Source organism: Schistocerca serialis, chromosome 6, assembly GCF_023864345.2.
Source record: "Schistocerca serialis cubense isolate TAMUIC-IGC-003099 chromosome 6, iqSchSeri2.2, whole genome shotgun sequence".
NCBI classification, from domain to species: Eukaryota; Metazoa; Arthropoda; class Insecta; order Orthoptera; family Acrididae; genus Schistocerca; species Schistocerca serialis.
Window position 1 is genome coordinate 647,854,893 of NC_064643.1, and position 23,527 is coordinate 647,878,419.

The window sequence follows — 23,527 nt, forward strand, 5'->3', positions numbered from 1 at the left end:
GTCCACCTCTTGCCCTCATTCAGGAATATCATGCCAAATTCTGTCCAACTGGTGTGTTAAATTGTCAAAATCCTGAGCTGGTTGGAGGGTCCTGCCAATAATGCTCCAAACATTCTCAATTGGAGAGAGATCTGGCGACCTTGCTGGCAGGGTATGGCAAGCACAAAGACAAGCAGTAGAATCTCCCACTGTGTGCAGGTGGTCATAATCTTACTGAAATGTAAGCCAAGGATGGCTTCCCATGAAGGGCAATGGAACAGGGTATAGAATAATGTCCGTCCACATACCACTGTGCTGTAAGGGTATTGGGAATGACAATCACTGGGTTCCTGCTATCAAAAGGCATGGCACTCCGGACCATCACTCCTGGCTGTAGGGGTGTATGGCAGGTTGTTATCCCACTGCTGACTGGAGTGTCTCCAGACATGTCTTCAGCCTGGAATGTCACTGACTGGAGTAGAAATGTCTTCAGTGATGATACCTCTTTGAAATAAGCCCTAATGATCAGCTGCCTGAGTATATTTGGGATTTTAAGTTTCTGTCAAGAAAATAAAAAATAACTTGGGACTTTATGCTAAGGGGTTAAAACGACTTGATTCCTTATTACATGCCAAAAAGCTCCTGGTAACATTTGGACAATTATCTAAATATATGACAGTGATAAATAGCAAATAAAATTTGGATTATTGTGTGACTGTCAATGTTGATGTGATTTACAATAACAATTATAATTTAGCTGTTTCTATCTCAAATTAGTAATTTCATTTCTAAGCTGTGTTATCAGTCTGGTTCCAGTCATAGCCTGACAAGCACTGTTAAACACGGACATATTACGTTCATCATTCAATAAGGATAAGAGTATTAGTTCTGTCTTCATTGCATGTGGCTTTACTCCTGAAGCATTCCCACAATGCATATTTTATCAGAGTTTTTCTTGCTTATAATGCATCGTACAACAATTTAACAAATAGCAATTTTTTTTAAATGCAATTGTGCAACAAACAGTAAAGAATTCAAGTGAGTCTCTCAGGACACCCTGTATAACGTGGCATTTTTGCCTCTTCTTGATAAGATGTGAAATTTCTATGTGATTCGACTGCAGTACGAGTTAAGGGTGAATGTTTAGGACAGGTCATGAACCTTCATCATGAAGAGGAGGACTGGAAGGAGGGCTTGAATAGGGATGGACTAGGATACCACATAAGTTGACCTAGCAATGGAATACTACTTTCGGTGATGGGAGTAAACTCTGGGTTTGTTGGTGTCACATGAAGAAATTGCAAAATCATTTTCTCAAGCCATATCAAGTATACACACCAATTTTTGTGACCATAATAGAATATACCTTAGCATAACACGAGTTTCATGATCTCAGAACCCACTTCAGAAACCACTGCTGCTAAAAGTTTCTGACAGCACATACTATTAACTATAACTTTGGACAAATGCACTATCCCAAACTGGGTTAACATATACAAGTGTCTGAAAACCCAGTATTGAGTTAGCACTGTCCCGCATGATCTACCTCAGGTTTAAAGAAGTAGCAACTAGAAAATTCATACATGCATAAACAAAACCCATTTGTCATAAATATTTACAATACAGTCATATTACAGCTAGAAGTTACCTCGGTGTATGCAATCAAGGTGACCCAGAATGTTTTTGTAGGCCTTGGGACACTCAGTGTTCCCCACAAGAAGACCATTAATGGCAATGGCAATGAAAGAATTGTAGGTGACTTCACTTGTTGCAAAAAGACAACAAAGTAACAAACTAGTTCCGAGTGTGAGATTATTGCAAACCAAAGTGCCAGGAATAACCGAACAATAGGTGGTTGATCAGAAGGACTCAATTCTTGCTGATCCATTTCTTCCACACTTGGTGGTTCCAACCCACTGCAAAGAAAGCAAAAGGATTACTATAAAAACATATGAGAGAGAAATACACAAACGTGTTTTAAATACTAAAGTTCATTGAGCTGACAATAAAGATGTATGAATCAATTGTTATCAAATAGTACCCATGCCAAATACAAAAAATAAAATGAAGAGAGGTTATAAAAATTATCTTGCGATTCCGGACAAAAAGAAATGGCAGCCTAGCTTTAATCATCAGTTCTATGGGCTCACATGGCTTGTTACTGAAAAAAGTTCTACAGTCCTTGCAATGCAACAATCCGAGATAACTACAACTAAAGCAAGAACTCATGTGTAAGCAAGTGCCTATGGACACAAATTACTGACCAGAATTTTTTTTTTAAGATCTAAATCTCACAATTTCTAAAATATCAGCATTCAGCATGAGGCTAAGCTATTTGACTTTATACATACAAAATAAGACTGAAACAACTTTAGAGTATGTCTGAATAAGGTTAACAACAGGGGACTGTATTTATATAACTTAAGAGTTGAAAGTTTAATCATTAAGAAAAAATTATCAATTTATTAATTTTAACCTGCCACAAAATATTAGTTCATTCTAGGGGGCAAACAAAATAATTTTAGGAAAAATACATAATGGGTCAACACAAAATGAAACACAAAAAATGACTTGTGAGTATTAAGGAGTAAAGGAAACAACTTACCAACTAATAGAAGTGTTGCATGGTCAACTGGCAAACAAAAAAGAATGAAACTTCATTAGTTTTCGGACAGATCCCTTTAACAAGCTAGTGCATACATACATATGCACATACGTGCACCCCTCCTCCTTGCCCACCACACACACACACACACACACACACACACACAGTGTCAACTGAAGACACCATTTTGTGCGTGGGGGGGGGGGGGGGGGGGGGGGGGGAGTTGTGGAGGGGGTCATGCAAAGGCACATGAAATACAGGGCATGCACATGTGCATTAAATTTTCATTCTTTTTTGTCTACCTGTTGATAATCAATGCTTCTGCTATTTAGTGAGTTGTCTCCTTTACTCCTAAATTATTTACATTTTGTCTGACATTTTCAAACTATATTTTTTGTAATTGTTTGGGAGAAGTGAAATCATAGTGTTTATACAAACTCCAGTTGCCTAAAAGCAAATGCAGAGGAAGCTCTCTTATGTACACATGAAGCACAAAAACTGGCCACTCCTGAGAATTGTCAAGTCCAGCCATCTGCATGATATGGCAACACTGTTTATCATGTAATTGCCTGGAGGAAGTGTTCCCTTTTGCTCGAGCTATTGCAGTGCTGTATCTGCTCGTGGTCTAGTGGTAAACATTGCACAATGTAGCAGCAAGGTTGTGAGTTCAAGTCCACTCATTCCTTTATTTTTCAGGTGGATTTTGGCTTTCAGCTAAAAGCATAAGACTGACGAAACATCAAAGATAAGTTGCTTTAGTTTCCAGCCCACCAATAATAGCAAAACTTTCCACAAAAGATCTCATGGCAGCATCCAGATCAGAAAAGTTTATGCTCAAAAGCTTCCTTCCCCCCACAGTGGCCACTGGCAGCCAGCCACATGCCACCTACCTCTTGCTGTCTGCCATTTGACCAGGTGAACATAGTGCAGTGAATCTTGGGCACGTTTACACTCTTGTATGCGTAAGCATAAAATATTTCCTATTGTAGTTTCATTTTCTGTGTGCAATAACTTCAGTAAGCAAGTGAAAACCATACTGTAACACAGCGCATGTATTTTAAGTTCTAGTATTTGTCTTGCAGTTACGAATTAATTTGCATACTTGAATTTCATGAACATTGTAAAATAGATCCATGAGTGAAAAAGTTTTGGCATTTGCAACATATTGTTCACTTTGAGTTTAATAGAGGGCCGAAGGTAATAAGGGAAGCTTGAAATGTTTGTGTTGTGTGTGGGGCGAGTACTATCAAGAAATGACATCACAAAAAGATGTTCCTCTTTCAAGAGAGATCATTCTGGCATGAATGATTCTCTCCATTTAAGGGGTCTCAAGCAATCAGCTGCAACCGTTTAACCTTCACATGACATCTGCATCCAACAGGCAAGGTTCAGAAATAGAGTGTAAGGTAACTGCATGCTCTAATTCAAAGCAACAAAAATCAAAGGGGCAGCTATTACTGCATTTCTATTTGAATTTCATCAATTTGCTCATTGAGCATTCCTATGTAATATTATCACTAGTGGTGAGTTATGATGCTTTTATGTTAACTTCTTACAAAGAAATTAATGGCTGAGCCTTAACAAAAAGACATCTAACTGAGCAAGGGGCACTGTGAATAGAGTATTTTGCATCTGGTGGCACAAAAAGCATATTGCACACACAAAAATAAATAAATAGCTAAAAAAAATACAAAAAGGAAAAAAAATACAAAAAGGAAAAAAAATACAAAAAGGAAAAAAAAAAAGTAATCCTGCCCAAGGGTATATCCATTGCGGCTAGCATTTCTTGCCAACAACTGTGGCGCATTTTTGAGTCAAAATGTAAGAAAAACTACCAACACAACTGCACCAAGTGTTACTACTACACGACAATGCACTCTGCTGGTTTCACAAATCCATAGAAGTAATTCCTCATGCACTCATTCTTCTGTTCTCATGCTATGAAAGCTTCATTTTGCCACACCTTATCCAACAACCATCAAGAACATTCATCTCTGGATGAAAATTCATGTCAAACCTGACTTGACAACACCTTCAGCTCCAAATGAGTAAATTTCTACAAGTATGGAATTCGTAAACTACCTGGGCACTGTCAGAGAATAAACTGTTGATGATTATTACAACAAAAGTTTGTTAGATTCAAATATACAAAATCCAATTCGTAACTACAAGACAAATACTAAAACTTCAAATAAGGAAATAACAAATAATAAATACATCCACAGTAACCTATGCACATTGTGTAACTGCACAGTTTCACTCCATTAATAAAAGTTATTCAATGTGCAAAATCAAACTACAATCAAAACAATTTTATGATTATCAATGAAAGACCAGAAATGTGGCCAAGGTGTGCCACACTGCATTCACATTGTCAGATGGCGGCATGCATCAAATAGGTGGTGCCAAGTGGCCAGTTGCCAGTGGTCAGTATCCACCGTTGGGTGAGAAACTCTCAAGCATAAACAGATCTTATCTTGGTGCAGCTATGAGCTCTTTCACAGAACGTTTTGCTATTACTGGTGGGTTAGGAAATGAAGCAAATTATCTTTGAGGTTTCATCAGACTGATATCTTTAGTACAAAGCCAAAACACAGCTGTAAAAATAGCAGAATGCGTGGACTCGAACTTGTGACGTTGCGTCTACTTTGTGTGGCATTTCCCGCTAGACCATGAGCAAAAACAGCATTGTAACAACTCAAGCATAAGACAGTACTTTCTCCAGACACTTCTGCATCTTACACTACTGCCAGATAATATAGATGGCCAGATTCAGAATTTGGAGGGACGGCTACCTTTCGTGCTGTTAAATTTACACACATAGAAAGAAGCAGCACATCAACTGGCGACATTTACTACAGATCAAGCAAATACTGTTCGCAGTGCACATTACATAGTCCATATCACAGCAGCTTTCTCAAGGTGATACGTAACACTTTTATTCTAAAGGGTAAGCTGCTATTCACTGAAAGCCAAGAAAATGTCCTACTGACAGAGAATGCTTTCTTCGCTATCAGTTTAGTCATTCTCTGCTAGTGCCATTCGTTTCCTCCTCCTCCTCCTCGACCAATATTCTTTTAGTATCCATTATTTTAATTTGTTTTTGTACTTTTTAAATTTATCATTTCCCTTTTGTATATTTTTATGTATTACTTTATGCTTGATTAAAAATTTGAAGAATACCAGTGTAACATTTATTTCAACTCAAGATATCCAATTTTCCACCACCATAAAAAGTTTATCAACCACTTACCTTCCAGAAAACTGCAATACAGTGACTTAACTTCATTCATCCACCATAAAATAAGACAGTGAGACAAAACATTACACCAAAATAGTAAAACATGTGACTTCTATTTTGCTTTCTTTTAACTCTAGCGTAGGAAAACAGGACAGACGAAGTTAAATTAGGCAGACATTCAAAACAAGAGAACTCAAGCCACTCTTCAAATGCATTAGAAAGTTCAGAATGTGGTATAATTCATGTCAGTACAGCTATCAGAAACTGAGAAACACCACTTATTTTAAATTCAGTTCTATCACTGAGATTAGAATAGACTGATTTTTTGTTTCACAGGTCTACAGTAAGGGGATCCTCAAGGATGTAAAAGATTTTACAAAATGTGAATTCATAATATATCTTAAAAAGGGGTTATGATAATGCTTCTTCCACAGTTTTTACGTGAAACAGTGCCCACGGATGTGGAGTAAATAAAAAAAATAAAAACATATTTTTATTTATGTGAGATTGTCACAGGCATGTAAAAGTATATACTCTGAGATGCGTAAGAGATTCTGCTGGCCATTAAAACTCCAACACCAAGAAGAATAGCAAATACCAGAATTTTACTTATTGTGCATATATAGTACAGTAGGATAAAAAATGTATACAGGATGCAAAATTTAGTACACAGAGTTGCCACCTATGCAACCAACAGTGGCTATAACCTGGCTGTGCAGTAAGCCGAACTCTGGTTGGATGACAGATACCACAATGTCATGCAATGCTGCTGCATCTGTTTGCTAGAGTTCATTGTTTGTAGTGGCTGGCAAATGGTGGTGAGCCAGTCTCTTTGCAGCAAAATTAGCTGTTTACAGTGGGTGAGAGAGATTGAGAACATGTTGGCCAGGGCAACAGTCACTATCATCTGCATTGAGGTAGGTAATGCCACTATGAGCACTATGTGTCGTACGTTATCTTGTTGAAAGATAATGTCACGAAGACTTTAAACAAAGGGCACAACTTCTGGTCTTAACGCATCAGAAAAGTAATGGCTGCTGTTCAAATTACTGGTGCTACAAACCATAAATAGTCACGTTGTGCAATCGGTGGCACCTCATCCATCACACCAGGTGCTGGGCACATGTAACAATGATGATGGATTACTGGAACTGTTTTTTTTTTTGCTTTAGGGTCTCAACCTATAGGTATATCCATCACAATGTTGTACACAGAACCAGAAAAAAAGGGAACGATGAGGTCATGCCATTCCCACATCCTGTGTTGCCACTGTGCATATGAGTTTTGGTACACTACACTCTGCTGCCTGTCAAGGAAAGCTGCATGAACAGTCACCATGCTGACAGTTTGTGGTACTCAAGATATCATTGCACTGTCCAGGTGGATACTTGGCTTGGAAGATAAAAGCCCATTTCCTGCGTCATGGCATGTAATTTGGTTGTGATCCTGGATGGCTGAGCAAGCAGTATATCAATGGATAATGATTGTGTAGGGCAGATGGAATACTGCATGGCACTGAGTGTGGTCTCTTGAACCCATCTATTCCACATTTACACAAGATCCTGTACCTGAATCAAATGATTTAAATTATGTACATTATGAGACAAATGAAACACAATTCACAAAATCCATTGGATCCTGACCAACACGAGCAGCTGTATCATGGGATGATAAACCACTGTCTTGTTAGGCCAAGATCTTAATGCTACTGAATTCTGAAAAAGGCTGGTATACTTTTCTCCTTCTTACATGAAACATAACATGAAATTGTAGCAGAGAACTAACAATCAAATGTTATTTCTGAATGAGACACATTGTGTAATCTTTTCTTATGCGCACAACATCCTTACTTCTGCAGTTGTGCTGAAATGTTAGTTACTAGAATACCCAAACACATTGTGCATTTCATGCCAATTTGATGTTTGTTGCACACTGTCTTCATGGTGTTGCAGTTTTAATGGCTAGCACTGTGTATCTATTACACTACCACAGTCATGCATAACAAAATAGAAAGGGAAAAGCTACGGAGTCCTGCTTGCTAAATAATGAAATATCAACCTGCAGATGTCACAAAACACATCTGGAGTACCACCTTGGATTATTTGGCAGTAAATGATATAGTTGAAAGAGGACCAATTATAGTTTACTTTTTAAAAAAAAAAGTTTATTAAATAAGAACGACACACGTTAGTATTAAAAATACAGTTCAGCTTGAGAAGAAACTTTGAAACTTGCACAAAATCAACATGAAGAACTGAAATCTTGTCTTTTTTAATTTGAAATGCTCTGTATTTCTCTCTGTAAAATGAATTTTGTTTCATACAAATATGATCAATATTGTCTGAGACACTATCTATCTTCCAATATGTTGAACTACAAGCATCACACCCACTCTTGTGTAACTGTACATTTTCAGGTATATTACTTCATCTATGCTCTAAAGTCTAAGAGGTATAAGTGTCCTTGATTTATATTTCAACCACCCTGATCCCTAATTGACAAATGAATTAAGATATGCTGAGATAAGGCTCATATGTTTCATTTGTCTCTTTGCACAAATGACTGATGTGACAGTTTCCATCCTTTCTGTACAGCAAATCCCAAGAATGTGAAAGTTTCCCCTAAGGAAGATTCAGAATAAATCATCAAATTTGTATTTGCAATACGAGTGATAAATAAAATATGTTCTGCCAAAAATTATGATCATGATCACTCTCTACCAGTGGCAGTTGCATACACAATAAAACCTGTTAGGCAAGTTAGAAAGAAGTGGTCACATAATAAAACTGAAGAAATCAAGGATAGTTTGAACTCAGTTATTTGCAACTGTGTACCACCACAGTGGTTCTGTATTACGAAACTTTGATATTTGGTGTTTTAGAAGCCAAGATGGCCGCCGAGTAAGTGACGCCAGAAACCATTTCCAGAAAGTTAAGTGATTTAGACAGGAATATAATTTAGTTTAACGCCGACAACAAATTAAATTCGTGCATTAGTGTATCGTTTAGTCTTGCCATTAAAGGTTTGACTTTTCTTTGCGTATTTTTTCAGAAAACACGAAAAGATCGTAACTTCACGAAGTCGCGCTTAGGCTTAAATTTTGTAAACGTGTTTGTTTCTTGTTTCACGGTAATTTAACTAGTTTCTCGGTAACAAATAAGTAAACTACCGTAAATAGTGTATAACTTCATTGTTTTAATACAGATTTCAGAAAAGCAGTGTAACTTTATATCAGAAACTTGCCTATATACATTTGTTTATAGGCCTAATTCTCGTAACATTTTTGGAGAATCAAAGTTAAAGTATCTCGTTTAATTGTCCTTTTTTTCATTCCATCGAGTGAAATATATAATAAATAGCGTATACCTTCGTTGTTTTAATACAGATCTCAGAAAAACAGCGGAATTTTAAATCAGAAACTTGCTTATATACATTTGTGAATAGGCTTAATTCTTGTAACGTCTTTTTTGATTTTCGGTAATTTAATTGATTTATTCTAGCTAAAGTATTATTTTTGCCATGAGTGAGAAGTGCCTGACTTGCCGTAGAATTGTTAGTTCCGGGGTTTGGTGTGATGGATGCAGTAGTTTTTTTCACTGGGGGGACTGCAGTGGCGTGGGTGTTGGGAAAGTGGATCAGGCTCATCAGTGGTTATGTAGGATTTGCAGCAGAGATAGGAAGATAGTGGAACAGGAGGGGAAAATTGCTGCCCTTCAGGCTGAGCTAGATCAGGCTAGGGAAGATCTGGACAGGTTAAGGAGGGAGAAAGGCAAAGAGAGGTGGGAAGTGGCAACAGGTAGCAGAAGGAATAGGCCTAGAACTAAGTCTGACAGTTTTGTAGTGAATGTCAAAAATAAGTTTGACCTGTTGCTTCAGTTAGAAACTGATGAGCCTCAAGCAGAGGTAGGTGTAGACAGGACACAACAAACTTTCAATAGGAAATTGAAAAAGAATGTAGGAAAGTCATCGAAAAGAAAGAAAGTTTTGTTGTTAGGCAGTTCTCATGCCAGAGGTGTAGGCCAACTTCTGCAGGAGGAATTAGGACCAGAATACCAGGTCACAAATTTTTTCAAACCAAGTGCTAGTCTGGATCAGGTGACAGAGGATTTAGGTTCACTCTGTAAAGGATTTACCAGGGAAGACACCGTGGTTATTGTGGGAGGGCCAGGGAACAGCATCGACAGAGATCCTGGGTACAGTATAGAGTGTGACCTGGTAAAGATTGCGTCAGCATCGAGACACACCAATGTTGAATTTGTATCTGTCCTGAGACGCCATGACCGGCCTCATTTGAACTCTTCTGTTAGGAGAGTTAATTTGGAGTTGGAACGGCTGCTTGGATTGGGTGCGGGGGCTCATATTGTTGTGGTTCCTGTTGATTATCTCAGTAGGTGGGACTATACCAGGCACGGCCTACATCTCAACAGGAAAGGGAAGGGGAAACTGGCTGGGGTAATAGCAGGAAATTTAAGGGGGGGAGGCACTGCCATGAATGGTAAAATACCAGTGGTTACAGGTGTTGGAGCAGCACCTTTTTTAGGATAGGTAAGGCAGAAAGATGTCAAGTTCTACGAGAGGTCAGGATTGAAGCAAATCTTCAGTTTAGGAAAGAAATTAAACAGCACAATTCTAGCACATTGGATCACCAATCACAGCTATCAATTATAAATTTTCACCAATCACCAGAAATTTTATCTCCACCAAGTTGTATCTCAGTCCTAGGTAATTCCATTGATGAATTAAAGTCACCCAACCCAATTGACATAATCTGCCTCTCTGAACACCATGTGACCACTGGTATAGGAACTAGGCCTAAGCACAATGAGAAACTCAGACAGGAGAGTACTGCAAATGTTAGAATAAGGAAAGGTTCTCATAAAAGTACAATTAAAAATAATGTAAGTATATTTCATCAAAATATTGGGAGTTTAAAGAATAAAGTAGATGAGCTTCTGGTTTGTTTAGAGGATTTAGAAGCTGAGAATGAAATAGATATACTATGCCTGTCTGAGCATCACATTGTTACTGATATGGATAAGGTAAATGTAAGTGGTTATAAGCTCTCTGCACATGTAATGAGAGAAAATATGGAGAAAGGAGGAGTTGCCATATATGTCAAAAGTTATCATTGTGCAAAAAGTATAGAAACAAAAAAGTTTTGTGTAGAGAAACATATAGAAGCATGTGCCTGTGAGCTTAAATTAAATAAAGGCACATTTATAATTGTAACTGTATATAGGTCCCCATCAGGAAATTTTCATCTATTTCTGAAAAATTTGGACTCCTTGTTGTGCTATCTGTCAGACAGGGGGAAGCAAATTATTATTTGTGGGGACTTCAATGTAGATTCTCTGAAAGAGGGTAATAGGAAAAATGACCTTGAAGTATTACTCGGTTCTTTCAATTTGACACCCGTTATTGATTTTCCTACTCGGGTGGTAAAGGATAGCAGCTCACTGATAGATAACTTCTTTATAGACCAAGATAAGTTTAACCAGATAAATGCTCAGCCTGTTGAGAATGGTCTTTCTGATCATGGTGCACAGCTAGTTACAATATATGACATAGCTCCATTCAGCAATACTAAACAGTCCTCCAAAGTAGTACGTTCAGTCAACGATTTAACAATTGCAAATTTCAGGGAAAGCCTACAGCAGTTACACTGGGATGAGGTGTACCGTGAACCTGATGCCAATTTAAAATATAATTTATTTCATGACATTTTTGTAAATGCATTTGAAAACTGCTTCCCCAAGAAAATAGTTAAATATACTCGTAAGAAACCTTGTAACAAACCATGGCTTACTAAGGGTATAAAAATATCTTGTAACCGGAAAAGGGAAATGTATCTGACAGCAAGAAAGAGTAGTGACCCAGAAACTATAAAAAATTATAAAAACTACTGTGTTATATTAAGAAAAGTTATTAAAAAATCCAGGAGTATGTGTATCATGTCTGAAATCAGCAACTCTGATAATAAAATTAAAACAATTTGGAATATTATTAAAAGAGAAACAGGTCAACCAAGAGCAGAGGAAGACAGTATTACCATCAAATTGAATGAAAACTTTACGAACAAAAAGTCAGAAGTTGAAAATATTTTTAATAATCATTTTCTAAATGTTGTGGATATAGTAGGATCCAGGTGTTCATTAGAAGATGCTAGGCTGTTAATGGAAGAGGCCATACCTATGCAATTTGATACAATTGAAATCTCACCCACTTCTCCCTCTGAAATTAGGAAAATAATAAACTTGCTTAAAAGCAAAAACTCACATGGAATTGATGGCATTTCCAGCAAAATACTAAAAGCTTGTTCTCAACAGATAAGTAAGATTCTCAGCCACCTGTGTAATAGCTCTCTGGAACAGGGCATTTTCCCTGATAGACTGAAATACCTTTGTATACCTTGTTATACCTTTGCATAAAAAGGGGGACAGATCTGATGTCAACAATTACCGTCCAATCTCCATTCTAACAGCTTTATCCAAAATTTTTGAGAAAGTAATGTATTCAAGAGTAGCTTCACATATCTGTAAAAATGAAGTACTAACAAAATGTCAGTTTGGTTTCCAGAAAGGTTTTTCAACAGAAAATGCCATATATGCTTTCACCAGTCAAATTTTGAATGATCTGAATAACCGAACACCACCCATTGGGATTTTTTGTGATCTCTCAAAGGCTTTTGATTGTGTAAATCATGAAATTCTGCTAGACAAGCTCAAGTATTGTGGCATGAGTGGGACAGTGCACAAATGGTTTAATTCGTACCTAACTGGAAGAGTGCAGAAAGTTGAAATAAGTAGTTCTCGTAACATGCAAAGATCAGCACATTCCTCAAACTGGGGAACTATCAAGAATGGGGTTCCACAAGGGTCAGTCTTGGGTCCTTTGTTGTTCTTATTATATATTAATGACTTGCCATTCTATATTCATGAAGAGGCAAAGTTAGTTCTCTTCGCTGATGATACAAGTATAGTAATCACACCTGAGAAACAAGAATTAACTGATGAAATTGTCAATACTGTCTTTCAGAAAATTACTAAGTGGTTCCTTGTAAACGGACTCTCACTGAATTTTGATAAGACACAGTACATACAGTTCCGTACAGTGAATGGTATGACGCCATTAATAAATATAGACCTTAATCAGAAGCATATAGCTAAGGTAGAATATTCCAAATTTTTAGGTATGTCCATTGATGAGAGATTAAATTGGAAGAAACACATTGATGATCTGCTGAAACGTTTGAGTTCAGCTACTTATGCAATAAGGGTCATTGCAAATTTTGGTGATAAACATCTTAGTAAATTAGCTTACTACGCCTATTTTCACTCATTGCTTTCATATGGCATCATATTTTGGGGTAATTCATCACTGAGGAATAAAGTATTTATTGCACAGAAGCGTGTAATCAGAATAATAGCTGGAGTCCACCCAAGATCATCCTGCAGACATTTATTTAAGGATCTAGGGATATTCACAGTAGCTTCTCAGTATATATACTCTCTTATGAAATTTGTTATTAACAACCAAACCCAATTCAAAAGTAATAGCAGTGTGCATAACTACAATACTAGGAGAAAGGACGATCTTCACTATTCAAGATTAAATCTAACTTTGGCACAGAAAGGGGTGAATTATACTGCCACTAAAGTCTTTGGTTACTTACCAAATAGTATCAAAAGTCTGACAGATAACCAACAAGTATTTAAGAAGAAATTAAAAGAATTTCTGAATGACAACTCCTTCTACTCCATAGAGGAATTTTTAGATATAAATTAAGAAAAAAAAATATTAAAAAAAATAAAAAAATAAAAAAAAAATAAAAAATAAAAAACACAAAAAAATAAAGTTGTTATATTAACTTAAGTATGTTGTTAAATTAACCTAATTATGTCATGTATTGGAAAATTTGACTCGTTCCACATCATTACGAAATATCGTATTCATGATCCATGGAACTAGTAGTAATCTAATCTAATCTAATCTAAGGCCTGAAGACTGGAACTCAACCACGATGCAAATACAAATATCAATTTTTCCAGAGTTTGTTACACATACACTCAACTGCACATGGAAAGTAAGTCAGAAGCAAACGAAACTTTAACTTCAACAATATTATGAAAAGCATACATTGTTACTCACTGTTAAGATGACACATTCAGCTGCAGACAAGCATTATGAAAAGAGTGTTACATATGAAATTTCAGCCAAAGCCTTCTTCTGAAGAGGGGAAAAAAAACACATTCACACAAGCAGAAGCACATGCAGGTGTTCTCACATGAAGATATCAGCAATGACCCTGAACCTGGAGTTTGAAGTTGTGGGAGGCTAGGAATGCTTCCCCTACATGACCCATAAACAGGTTAACATAGGAGGGTGCCACAGAGGTGCCGAAGGCTGTGCTGCTGATTTGGTTGTATATCTTCCTTTCAAAGGGGAAGTAGTTGTGTGTTAGGATATAGTTAGTAAGTTGTAAGACAAAAGAGTTAGCGGGTTTGAAGTCAACAATGAGTAACAGGGTTCCAGGAGGTAAAGAGGTGGGAATGGTGTAGAGCTGATGAAGAAAGTGGTTGGTATCTTTGATGTGAGAGGCTAGATTTTGGGTAATAGGTTGGAGATATTGGCCAATGAGGATCAAAATTCTTTCAGTGGGAGCAAAATATCCAGCTACAATGAGGCGTCCAGGATTGTTGGATCTGTGGACTTTAGGAAGGACTTAGAAGGTGGCTGTTCAGGGTGCCATATGTGTGAGGAGGCAAACAGATTCAGGGGACAGGTTCTCGTAAGGGCTTCAAGCTTCAACCAGGTATTTGGAAAATATGTTGGAGTTCTGGGATGGGATCACTCTGGCAGAGTTTATACGTGGAGGAGTCAGATAACTGGCAGCAGCTTTCCATGAGGTAGGCACTGTGATTCAAAATGACAGTTGTTGAATCTCTGCCTGCAGGTTGGACGATTAGGTCAGGATCTGTTTTGAGATAATTTATGGCTGTCCTTTTGTTCTGCTGAAAGGTTAGTATTCTTAGGATGGGACCTGGGCCATGACAGTGAGGCAAAGTTGGAGGTAAGGAAAGCCAGGAAGGTGACCAAAGGGGGGTTAGTTTGGAGGGGCAAAAGGGGGGGAGGAGGATCATGGTTGGATGGTGGTATCAACTGGGAGAGGAAGAGTTCACTGTTGGGATGGGGTTGGATTTGGTTGGAGGGATTGGTGAAAAGAAGGGTGTCAACTCAGGGACTAGGAGAAGAAGAGTAGGTCTTTGACAAGCCCACCATGATTAAATTTTGGTGCAGAGCTGAAGATGAAGCCTATGGATAGGACTGAAACTTCTGTAGATCTGAAGACTTCCACAGGAAGGTTAACAAGAGCTTTCTGGGATTGTTTACACTCTGGGTTTAATCGAGTATTGGTAGGGAGTTTTGGGGGATGTGACAAGTTGAAAAGGTCAACTAGGCAGGGCCTGGGCACTATAAGGAGGAACACTGTGGGTAGGGTAGGGGTTGGATGGTAGTGCCCCTAGATGGCAGTAGGACATCAGCTGGTTGGATAGCTTATGGACACAATTTCTGGAATGCTCCTCCAGGTGCTGGAGTGCAGGGGATTCAATTTCAGAGATGTCATTTATGTAGTGTGGAACGCACAACACCAGTATCCTGCAGAGGGAGCAGAGGTGATTCTGTGATGCCACTGTGACAGAGGTGTGTTTTTACAGTACCAAGAATTGTAAAATGTGAAAGTCAATGTGCAAGGAATTTTTAAGGTTCAGCTGTTTTTTTTGTTTGTTTATGGAACAGGACGTGAGACTGAACCCAGGAATAATACCTGCCCAAACCAGCACTTATTGTTCCAGTCCTGTCACAGGCTTGTCCTACCCCATCAGAGGCCAGGCAATCAATGAAAGCAGCCACGTCAGATCTGCAGCAATCATCGAAGAGCTTTTTAAATTGGTATGACTACCAAACAGCAGTCCATCAGGATGAATGGCCAGTGCCAAACTGTGGCAAAGAGCATAGCAGACCACCTTGTGATATGCAATTGAACATAACATGCTTGATTTCAATGGCTGCTTCACAAACTGGGCCACCTGGATTCTCTCCTTCACCACTATCTTTTTTGACCTGTGCAGCTGAAAGCTATTCTTGCAACATATTCTCTGCTCCTAAAATAGTCCTGGTCTCAGCCTACGGTAATTTACTGTCTCCATACCCACCATCCAATAGTTTCCACCCTGTCTGTCCTATCACCTCCTCCCAGTACAGGTCCTGTCATTCTCATTATGCGCTGCTCTCTGCCAGTGCACTCACTGGTCTCTTCTTCTTCCCTGCTCATCTTCTTTTTGCTCCCCATCCCCCCCTCCAACCACCCCACCCCCACACCTTGTCCCAACACTGCACATGGCAGCCTTGTCCTCTCATCTCTAGTCACTGCACACACTGCCAGGCAGCATCGATTCCTCTTCCTCACCCATACCCTGCTAGACCTCCCCCTTCCCTGTCAAACTCCAGATTGTTGCTGCCATTCGATGAGATTCAGTTACTTTTTGGATGAAGCGATACCATTCATAAGGTGTGTTTATCTGTGTGAACATGTGTGCGGTTTCCTTTTCTAAAGGAGGCTTTGGCTGAAAGCTCATATGTGACATTCTTGTCACCATGTCTGTCTGCAACTCAATGTGTCATCTTTATGGTGAGTACTAATCTGTTCTTTTCATAATACTATTGCTCTTCCAAACTGGATATTTCATGGTTCAGACTTTATTTCCAGAACTATGCTTCTAGAACCATACAAGTGCTTCACATTTTCTGCAATCTTCCTAGGTCAGTAATGAATAAACATCTACACTATGTGATCAAAAGTATTCTGACACCCCCAGAAACATTAGTTTTTCATATTAGGTGCATTGTGCTGCCATCTGCTGCCAGGTACTCCGTATCAGCGACCTCAGTAGTCATTAGACATCGTGAGAGAGCAGAATAGGGTGCTCTGCGGAACTCATGGACTTCGAATGTGGTCAGGTGATTGAGTGTCAATTGTGTCACACATCTGTATGCAAGATTTCCACACCCCTAAACATCACTAGGTCCACTGTTTCCAATGTGATACTGAAGTGGAAACTTTAAACAACACGTATAGCACAATAGTGTACAGGCCAACCTTGTCTGTTGACTGACAGAAACTGCCGACAGTTGAAGAGGGTCGTAATGTGTAATAGGCAGGCATCTATCCAGAGCAACACACAGAAATTCCAGACTGTATCAGGATCCACTGCAAGCACTGCAACAGTTAGGCGGGAGGTGAGAAAACTTGGATTTCATGGTCGAGCAGCTGCTCATAAGCCACTCATCGCGCCAGTAAATGCCAAACAACATATCGCTTGGTGTAAGGAGTGTAAACATTGGATGATTGAACAGTGGAAAAATGTTGTGTGGAGTGATGAATCACAGTACACAATGTGGCAATCTGATGGCAGGTTGTCGGTATGACAAATGTCTGGTGAATGTCATCTGCCAGGATGTGTAGTGGTCATGTTTTTCATGGAGGGGGTTAGCACCCCTTGTTGTTTTACATGGCACTATCACAGCACAGGCCTACACTGATGTATTAAGAACCTTCTTGCTTCCCACTGTTGAAGAGCAATTCAGGGATGATGACTGCATCTTTCAACATGATTGAGCAACTGTTCACAATGCACGGCCTCTGTGGAGGGGTTATAAAACAGTAACATCCCTGTAATGGACTGGCCTGCACAGAGTTCTGACCTGAATCCTATACAACACCTTTGGGATGTTTTGGAATGCTGACTTTGTGCCACCAACATCGATACCTCTCGTCAGTGCAGCACTCCATGAAGAATGGGCTGCCATTCCCCAAGAAACCCAGCATCTGACTAGATGTATGTCTGTGAGAGTGGAAGCTGTCATCAAGACTAAGGCTGGGCCAACAGCATATTGAATTCCAGCAATACCGATGGAGGGCACCACGAACTTGTAAGTCATTTTCAGCCAGGTGTCCAGATACTTTTGATCACATAGTGTATATAAGGGGGCAGTCAAATGAAAATGAGCCAGAGAGAGAGAGAGAGAGAGAGAGAGAGAGAGAGAGAGAGAGAGAGAGAGTAAATTAACTGTTTATTATTTCAAAACTAATTGCAATAACTGTTAAAACATTTATCCTACTGAGAGACAAGACAGTCATTGCCTTCACGGAAAAATGTTAGCAGTTGTGTATGGAACCATGATTGTACCCAGACATGCACATCATTGTCTGTAGTAAATTGAAAGCTATGAATGTCTTTTATCTGGGCTCCAAAAATATGGGAATTCCATGGGGAGAATGGGTGTATGGTGAATGTGTAAGGGCTTCCCAATGTAACTTCTGCAGCATTCTTGAAACAACCTCGGCAACATCTGGGCACTTGCTTTGTTGACAGGTTGTTTTCTCTATTTTGTCGAAAGTCGACATGTTGAGAAACGTGGCTGTTGTACTTAAGGTTTATAATTTATATAAAAAACAGCTACCAGCCACATGTATGGTTTAAAAAGGTTTATTCTCTTCAGACCATGACCGGTTTCGGATTTTTCTTTACAAATCCATCTTCAGATGGCAGATTACAAGCATTCTTGGTTGGACCTAGTTTTGTTTGTGTTATTCGTTTACTGCACTAGGAGAGAAAAGAAATATTTTTGTATTCTTTTCTTTCCTAGTGCAGCAAACGAATAACACAAACAAAACTAGGTCCAACCAAGAATGCTTGTAATCTGCCATCTGAAGATGGATTTGTAAAGAAAAATCCGAAACCGGTCATGGTCTGAAGAGAATAAACCTTTTTAAACCATACATGTTGCTGGTAGCTGTTTTTTATGTAAATTATAAACCTTAAGGTTGTTTTCTGCTACAGTGCATAAGTTTCACTGGGAAGCCTTTACACATCCTCCATAAGTTCTGATCTCTCTCAAGGTGATAACTGTATTTTTGGAACCCTGAAGGAAGACATTCATGGCCACTGATTTGCTTTGGACAAAGAGGTGCACACCTATGTACAATTGTGGTTCTTTAGGCAACTGCAAACATTTTTCCGTAAAGGAATTGACTATCCTTCTCTCATAGCAGTGTATTTATTTTTTTCCCATCTGTCTCATTTTCATTAAACTTGCCTTATGCATTTGACTCTGTGAGGGTTCTACTTTCGATTCAGAAAAAAAAGCATCATTAATTTAAAAAAAAATTGTAATACAAGTTCTGCAAACAAATGTCAACAGTTACCTACAATTCCAGCATGTCTGAATCTGCCTTAGTCAGCACACACGCCAAGGTCTACCTTCAATAATTTGGCCAGAAATGTTTCTAAAAATCTTAGCACTTCCAGGATGGGGAACCATCTTGTGCGTGTCTCCCTTAACACTAACTGAGGATATTGAATGACACGATCAATGCAGTATATGTCTTGATGTATCTGACAAATAAAAGCTAAAAACAGTTACACACGCTTCTTGAAACACACTGACAGGTTACTTTTGCAGCCCTAAATATGTTCAGGATTTACTGAGAATCTACAGAATCCATACATTATATGCAGCAACTAGTGAAAAAAACACCTATTATGTTATGTAATACAAAAAAGGGTGGTGGAAACTAAGAAAAAAAAAATAAAAATAAAAATAAAAATAAAAAAAAAAAAAATGAAGGTAAGTACAGAATACTGTCATCATGGAATTTCAAGAACTGCTCCCATGCTTGCAGGTAATAATCATGAATTAAAGATCACAATTTTTATTTTGTTTAATCTTCAAATGTTTTTCATCACAGTTGTGAGATCTACTGTGAGATTTTTTTCTTTCATTCGTTCAGAAATACATAGACATCAGGTTTTGTTGTTGTTTAGATTACAACTGTGCTTCATTTGACCCCCATTTTTTTGCATTTTGATTGCACTAACAAAGCAAATATAATTCAGCCGCAAATCTATGTTAATATAGCATGACATCTGCAATGTCTGAACAGAATTTTCGTTTCGAATATAATTTCTAAACAATGTATTCTGAGAGAATAGCAGCATACACCCCTTTTTGATGCTTACTATTGCTGTAATTGACCTGTCCTCAATAGTAAGTGGTTATTATTTGCCTGCTAAATGTGTTGCGGTGGTTATTTTTGTGTGTAAAGTGACCTGTGGGGTTCAGTAAAATTTTGTGAAGTTCTGTTTTGGAAAACTGTTATGTGTGGTTTGTTATTTATAAATTATGTTGTTTATTAAGAAATTCTATAAATTACTATCTTGCCGTGGCTTACATGCACTTTCTGCTGCACATTTACGTGTCGGATGCAGTGTCAACAACCATTTCTCGCACGCTTTTGTTTTCGGTGATGACTGCAAAGTTCAAAGTTGCTTGGATAGGTTTTCATTGTAATTGGGGGTAAGGGAGGAGGGAGAGCGAGGGGTGCAAAATGACAATGCAGGGCGAGGAGTAGTGACAGGGAAAGGAGGGTGAGGGGAGAAGAAGAGAGAGAGTGGTAAGGGGAGGGGCAGATGGTGCTGAGGGAGAGAGTGGTAAGGGGAGGGGCAGATGGTGCTGAGGGAGAGAGTGGTAAGGGGAGGGGCAGATGGTGCTGAGGGGCAGATGGTGCTGAGGGAGAGAGGGGTAAGGGGAGGGGCAGATGGTGCTGACGGAGAGAGGGGTGGCAGTGGTGGGGCTAGAGACAGGGCCAGGTGAGGGAGAGATTAGGAGAGAGGGAGAGGGGGAGGGGGAGAACGAGAGGAAGGGGCAGGGCTGGGGGAGAGGACAAGGGGTGAGAGCATGAGCAGATGAGAGGCGGTGATGGGAAACGGAGAACACGGTGACGGCGGTCCTGGGGGGGGGGGGGGGGGGAGGGGGGGCGCGGCGACAGGGAGGGGGGCCGCGGCGACAGGGAGGGGGGGGGGCACGACAGGGAGGGGGGGGGCACGGCAGGTGGGAGGGGGGGGTCGCGGCGACTGGGAGGGGGGGGCGCGGCGACAGGGATGGGGGGGAGCGCGGCGACAGGGAGGGGGGGGCGCGGCGACAGGGAGGGGGGTGGGCGCGGCGACAGGGAGGGGGGTGGGCGCGGCGACACGGAGGGGGGCGCGCGGCGACACGGAGGGGGGCGCGCGGCGACACGGAGGGGGGGCGCGCGGCGACACGGAGGGGGGCGCGCGGCGACACGGAGGGGGGGGGCCGCGGCGACATGGAGGGGGGGGCCGCGGCGACACGGAGGGGGGGGTGCGGCGACACGGAGGGGGGAGCGCGGCGACAGGGAGGGGGGGCGATGGGAGGGAGAGGCAACGGTGGGGGAGAGGTGACGGGGTAGGGGTGACGGGGGAGGGTAGGTGGGGGAAGGGAGCAGTTAATGTGGCTGAGGGTGTTGGGGCAGAGGGAGAGTTATAGTGTAGGGGAGAGGACGGAGGGAGATGTTGGGAGAGGGTGGGGTGGTGGGGAGAGTGTCAGGGTGTCTGGGAAGTGGGAGCGTGAGGGTGGGAGGGTGAGGGTGGGAGGGAAGAGGGAGGGTGAGGGTGGGAGGGAGGATGTGGGACGGGGAGGGAGGTTGTTGGAGGGTGAGGGTGGGAGGGAGGATGTGGGATGGGGAGGGAGGTTGTTGGAGGGTGAGGGAATGTCGAGGGGCGGTTTGTGGGGGTGGGATGAGTGGGGTATGGGTGGGGGATGGGTGAGGGAGGGGGTTGGGATCACTGACTGGAAATGGTTATTTTCGGCTACTTGGTGACCACTTCCAGCCATTTATGGGAGTCATGTTGTCAAACAACGATGGAATTATGGATGACAGTGCAACGCCAGGCTAAAGATGGTGCAACAGAATATTAGGAGGCATCCCATAACCTTTGTCATCTCAGTGTATACCTGCTTTGATCAGTTTATCTTAGGCAATTATGGACATTTTAATCTCTTGTGTAGTATATTGTTTTTCTGTATGCCACATGCATTCCTTGTTTTCTTATAATCTACATTATTACATGGCTAACCTCTTCATGGAAGAGGATGTAGATGAAGATGAAATGGGAGATAAGATACTGCGTGAAGAGTTTGACAGAGCACTGAAAGACCTGAGTCGAAACAAGGCCCCGGGAGTAGCCAACATTCCATTAAGAACTACTGATGGCCTTGGGAGAGCCAGTCATGACAAAACTCTACCATCTGGTGAGCAAGATGTATGAGACAGGCGAAATACCCTCAGACTTCAAGAAGAATATAATAATTCTAATCCCAAAGAAAGCAGGTGTTGACAGATGTGAAAATTACAGAACTATCAGTTTAATAAGTCACAGCTGCAAAATACTAACGCGAATTCTTTACAGACGAATGGAAAAACTGGTAGAAGCGGACCTCGGGGAGGATCAGTTTGGATTCCGTAGAAATGTTGGAACACGTGAGGCAATACTAACCTTACGACTTATCTTAGAAGAAAGATTAAGAAAAGGCAAACCTACGTTTCTAGCATTTGTAGACTTGGAGAAAGCTTTTGACAACGTTAACTGGAATACTCTCTTTCAAATTCTGAAGGTGGCAGGAGTAAAATACAGGGAGCGAAAGGCTATTTACAATTTGTACAGAAACCAGATGGCAGTTATAAGAGTCGAGGGGCATGAAAGGGAAGCAGTGGTTAGGAAAGGAGTGAGACAGGGTTGTAGCCTCTCCCCGATGTTATTCAATCTGTATATTGAGCAAGCAGTAAAGGAAACAAAAGAAAAATTTGGAGTAGGTATTAAAATTCATGGAGAAGAAGTAAAAACTTTGAGGTTTGCCGATGACATTGTAATTCTGTCAGAGACAGCAAAGGACTTGGAAGAGCAGTTGAACGGAATGGACAGTGTCTTGAAAGGAGGATATAAGATGAACATCAACAAAAGCAAAACGAGGATAATGGAATGTAGTCAAATTAAATCTGGTGATGCTGAGGGGATTAGATTAGGAAATGAGACACTTAAAGTAGTAAAGGAGTTTTGCTATTTAGGGAGTAAAATAACTGATAATGGTCGAAGTAGAGAGGATATAAAATGTAGACTGGCAATGGCAAGGAAATCGTTTCTGAAGAAGAAAAATTTGTTAACATCGAGTATAGATTTAAGTGTCAGGAAGTCGTTTCTGAAAGTATTTGTATGGAGTGTAGCCATGTATGGAACTGAAACATGGACAATAACCAGTTTGGACAAGAAGAGAATAGAAGCTTTCGAAATGTGGTGCTACAGAAGAATGCTGAAGATAAGGTGGGTAGATCACGTAACTAATGAGGAGATATTGAATAGGATTGGGGAGAAGAGAAGTTTGTGGCACAACTTGACTAGAAGAAGGGATCGGTTGGTAGGACATGTTTTGAGGCATCAAGGTATCACAAATTTAGCATTGGAGGGCAGCGTGGAAGGTAAAAATCGTAGAGGGAGACCAAGAGATGAATACACTAAGCAGATTCAGAAGGATGTAGGTTGCAGTAAGTACTGGGAGATGAAGAAGCTTGCACAGGATAGAGTAGCATGGAGAGCTGCATCAAACCAGTCTCAGGACTGAAGATCACAACAAACAACAACCTCTTCATGGTTTGAAGTTCATGAGCCATTTTGCACATTACCTATCTAGCCATTTCCAGGGGTAACAAATATTTGATTTTCATTATTTCAATTAATTATTGATTGAATTTAAAAATTTATAATGCACACATAATCTATTCTTTATGA

The 23,527-nt window shown here is 40.2% G+C and overlaps 1 protein-coding gene across 1 annotated transcript in view; it reads right to left on the reverse strand.

The window, feature by feature from the left end:
- The window catches only part of LOC126485089 (piezo-type mechanosensitive ion channel component), a 699,946-nt gene that overhangs the window by 110,623 nt on the left and 565,796 nt on the right, over positions 1 to 23,527 (reverse strand). Inside the window, exon 36 of the mRNA XM_050108694.1 lies at positions 1,628 to 1,895. Within this exon, the coding sequence (XP_049964651.1) occupies positions 1,628 to 1,895 (268 nt within the window). The remainder of the gene's footprint in view (positions 1 to 1,627; positions 1,896 to 23,527) is intronic.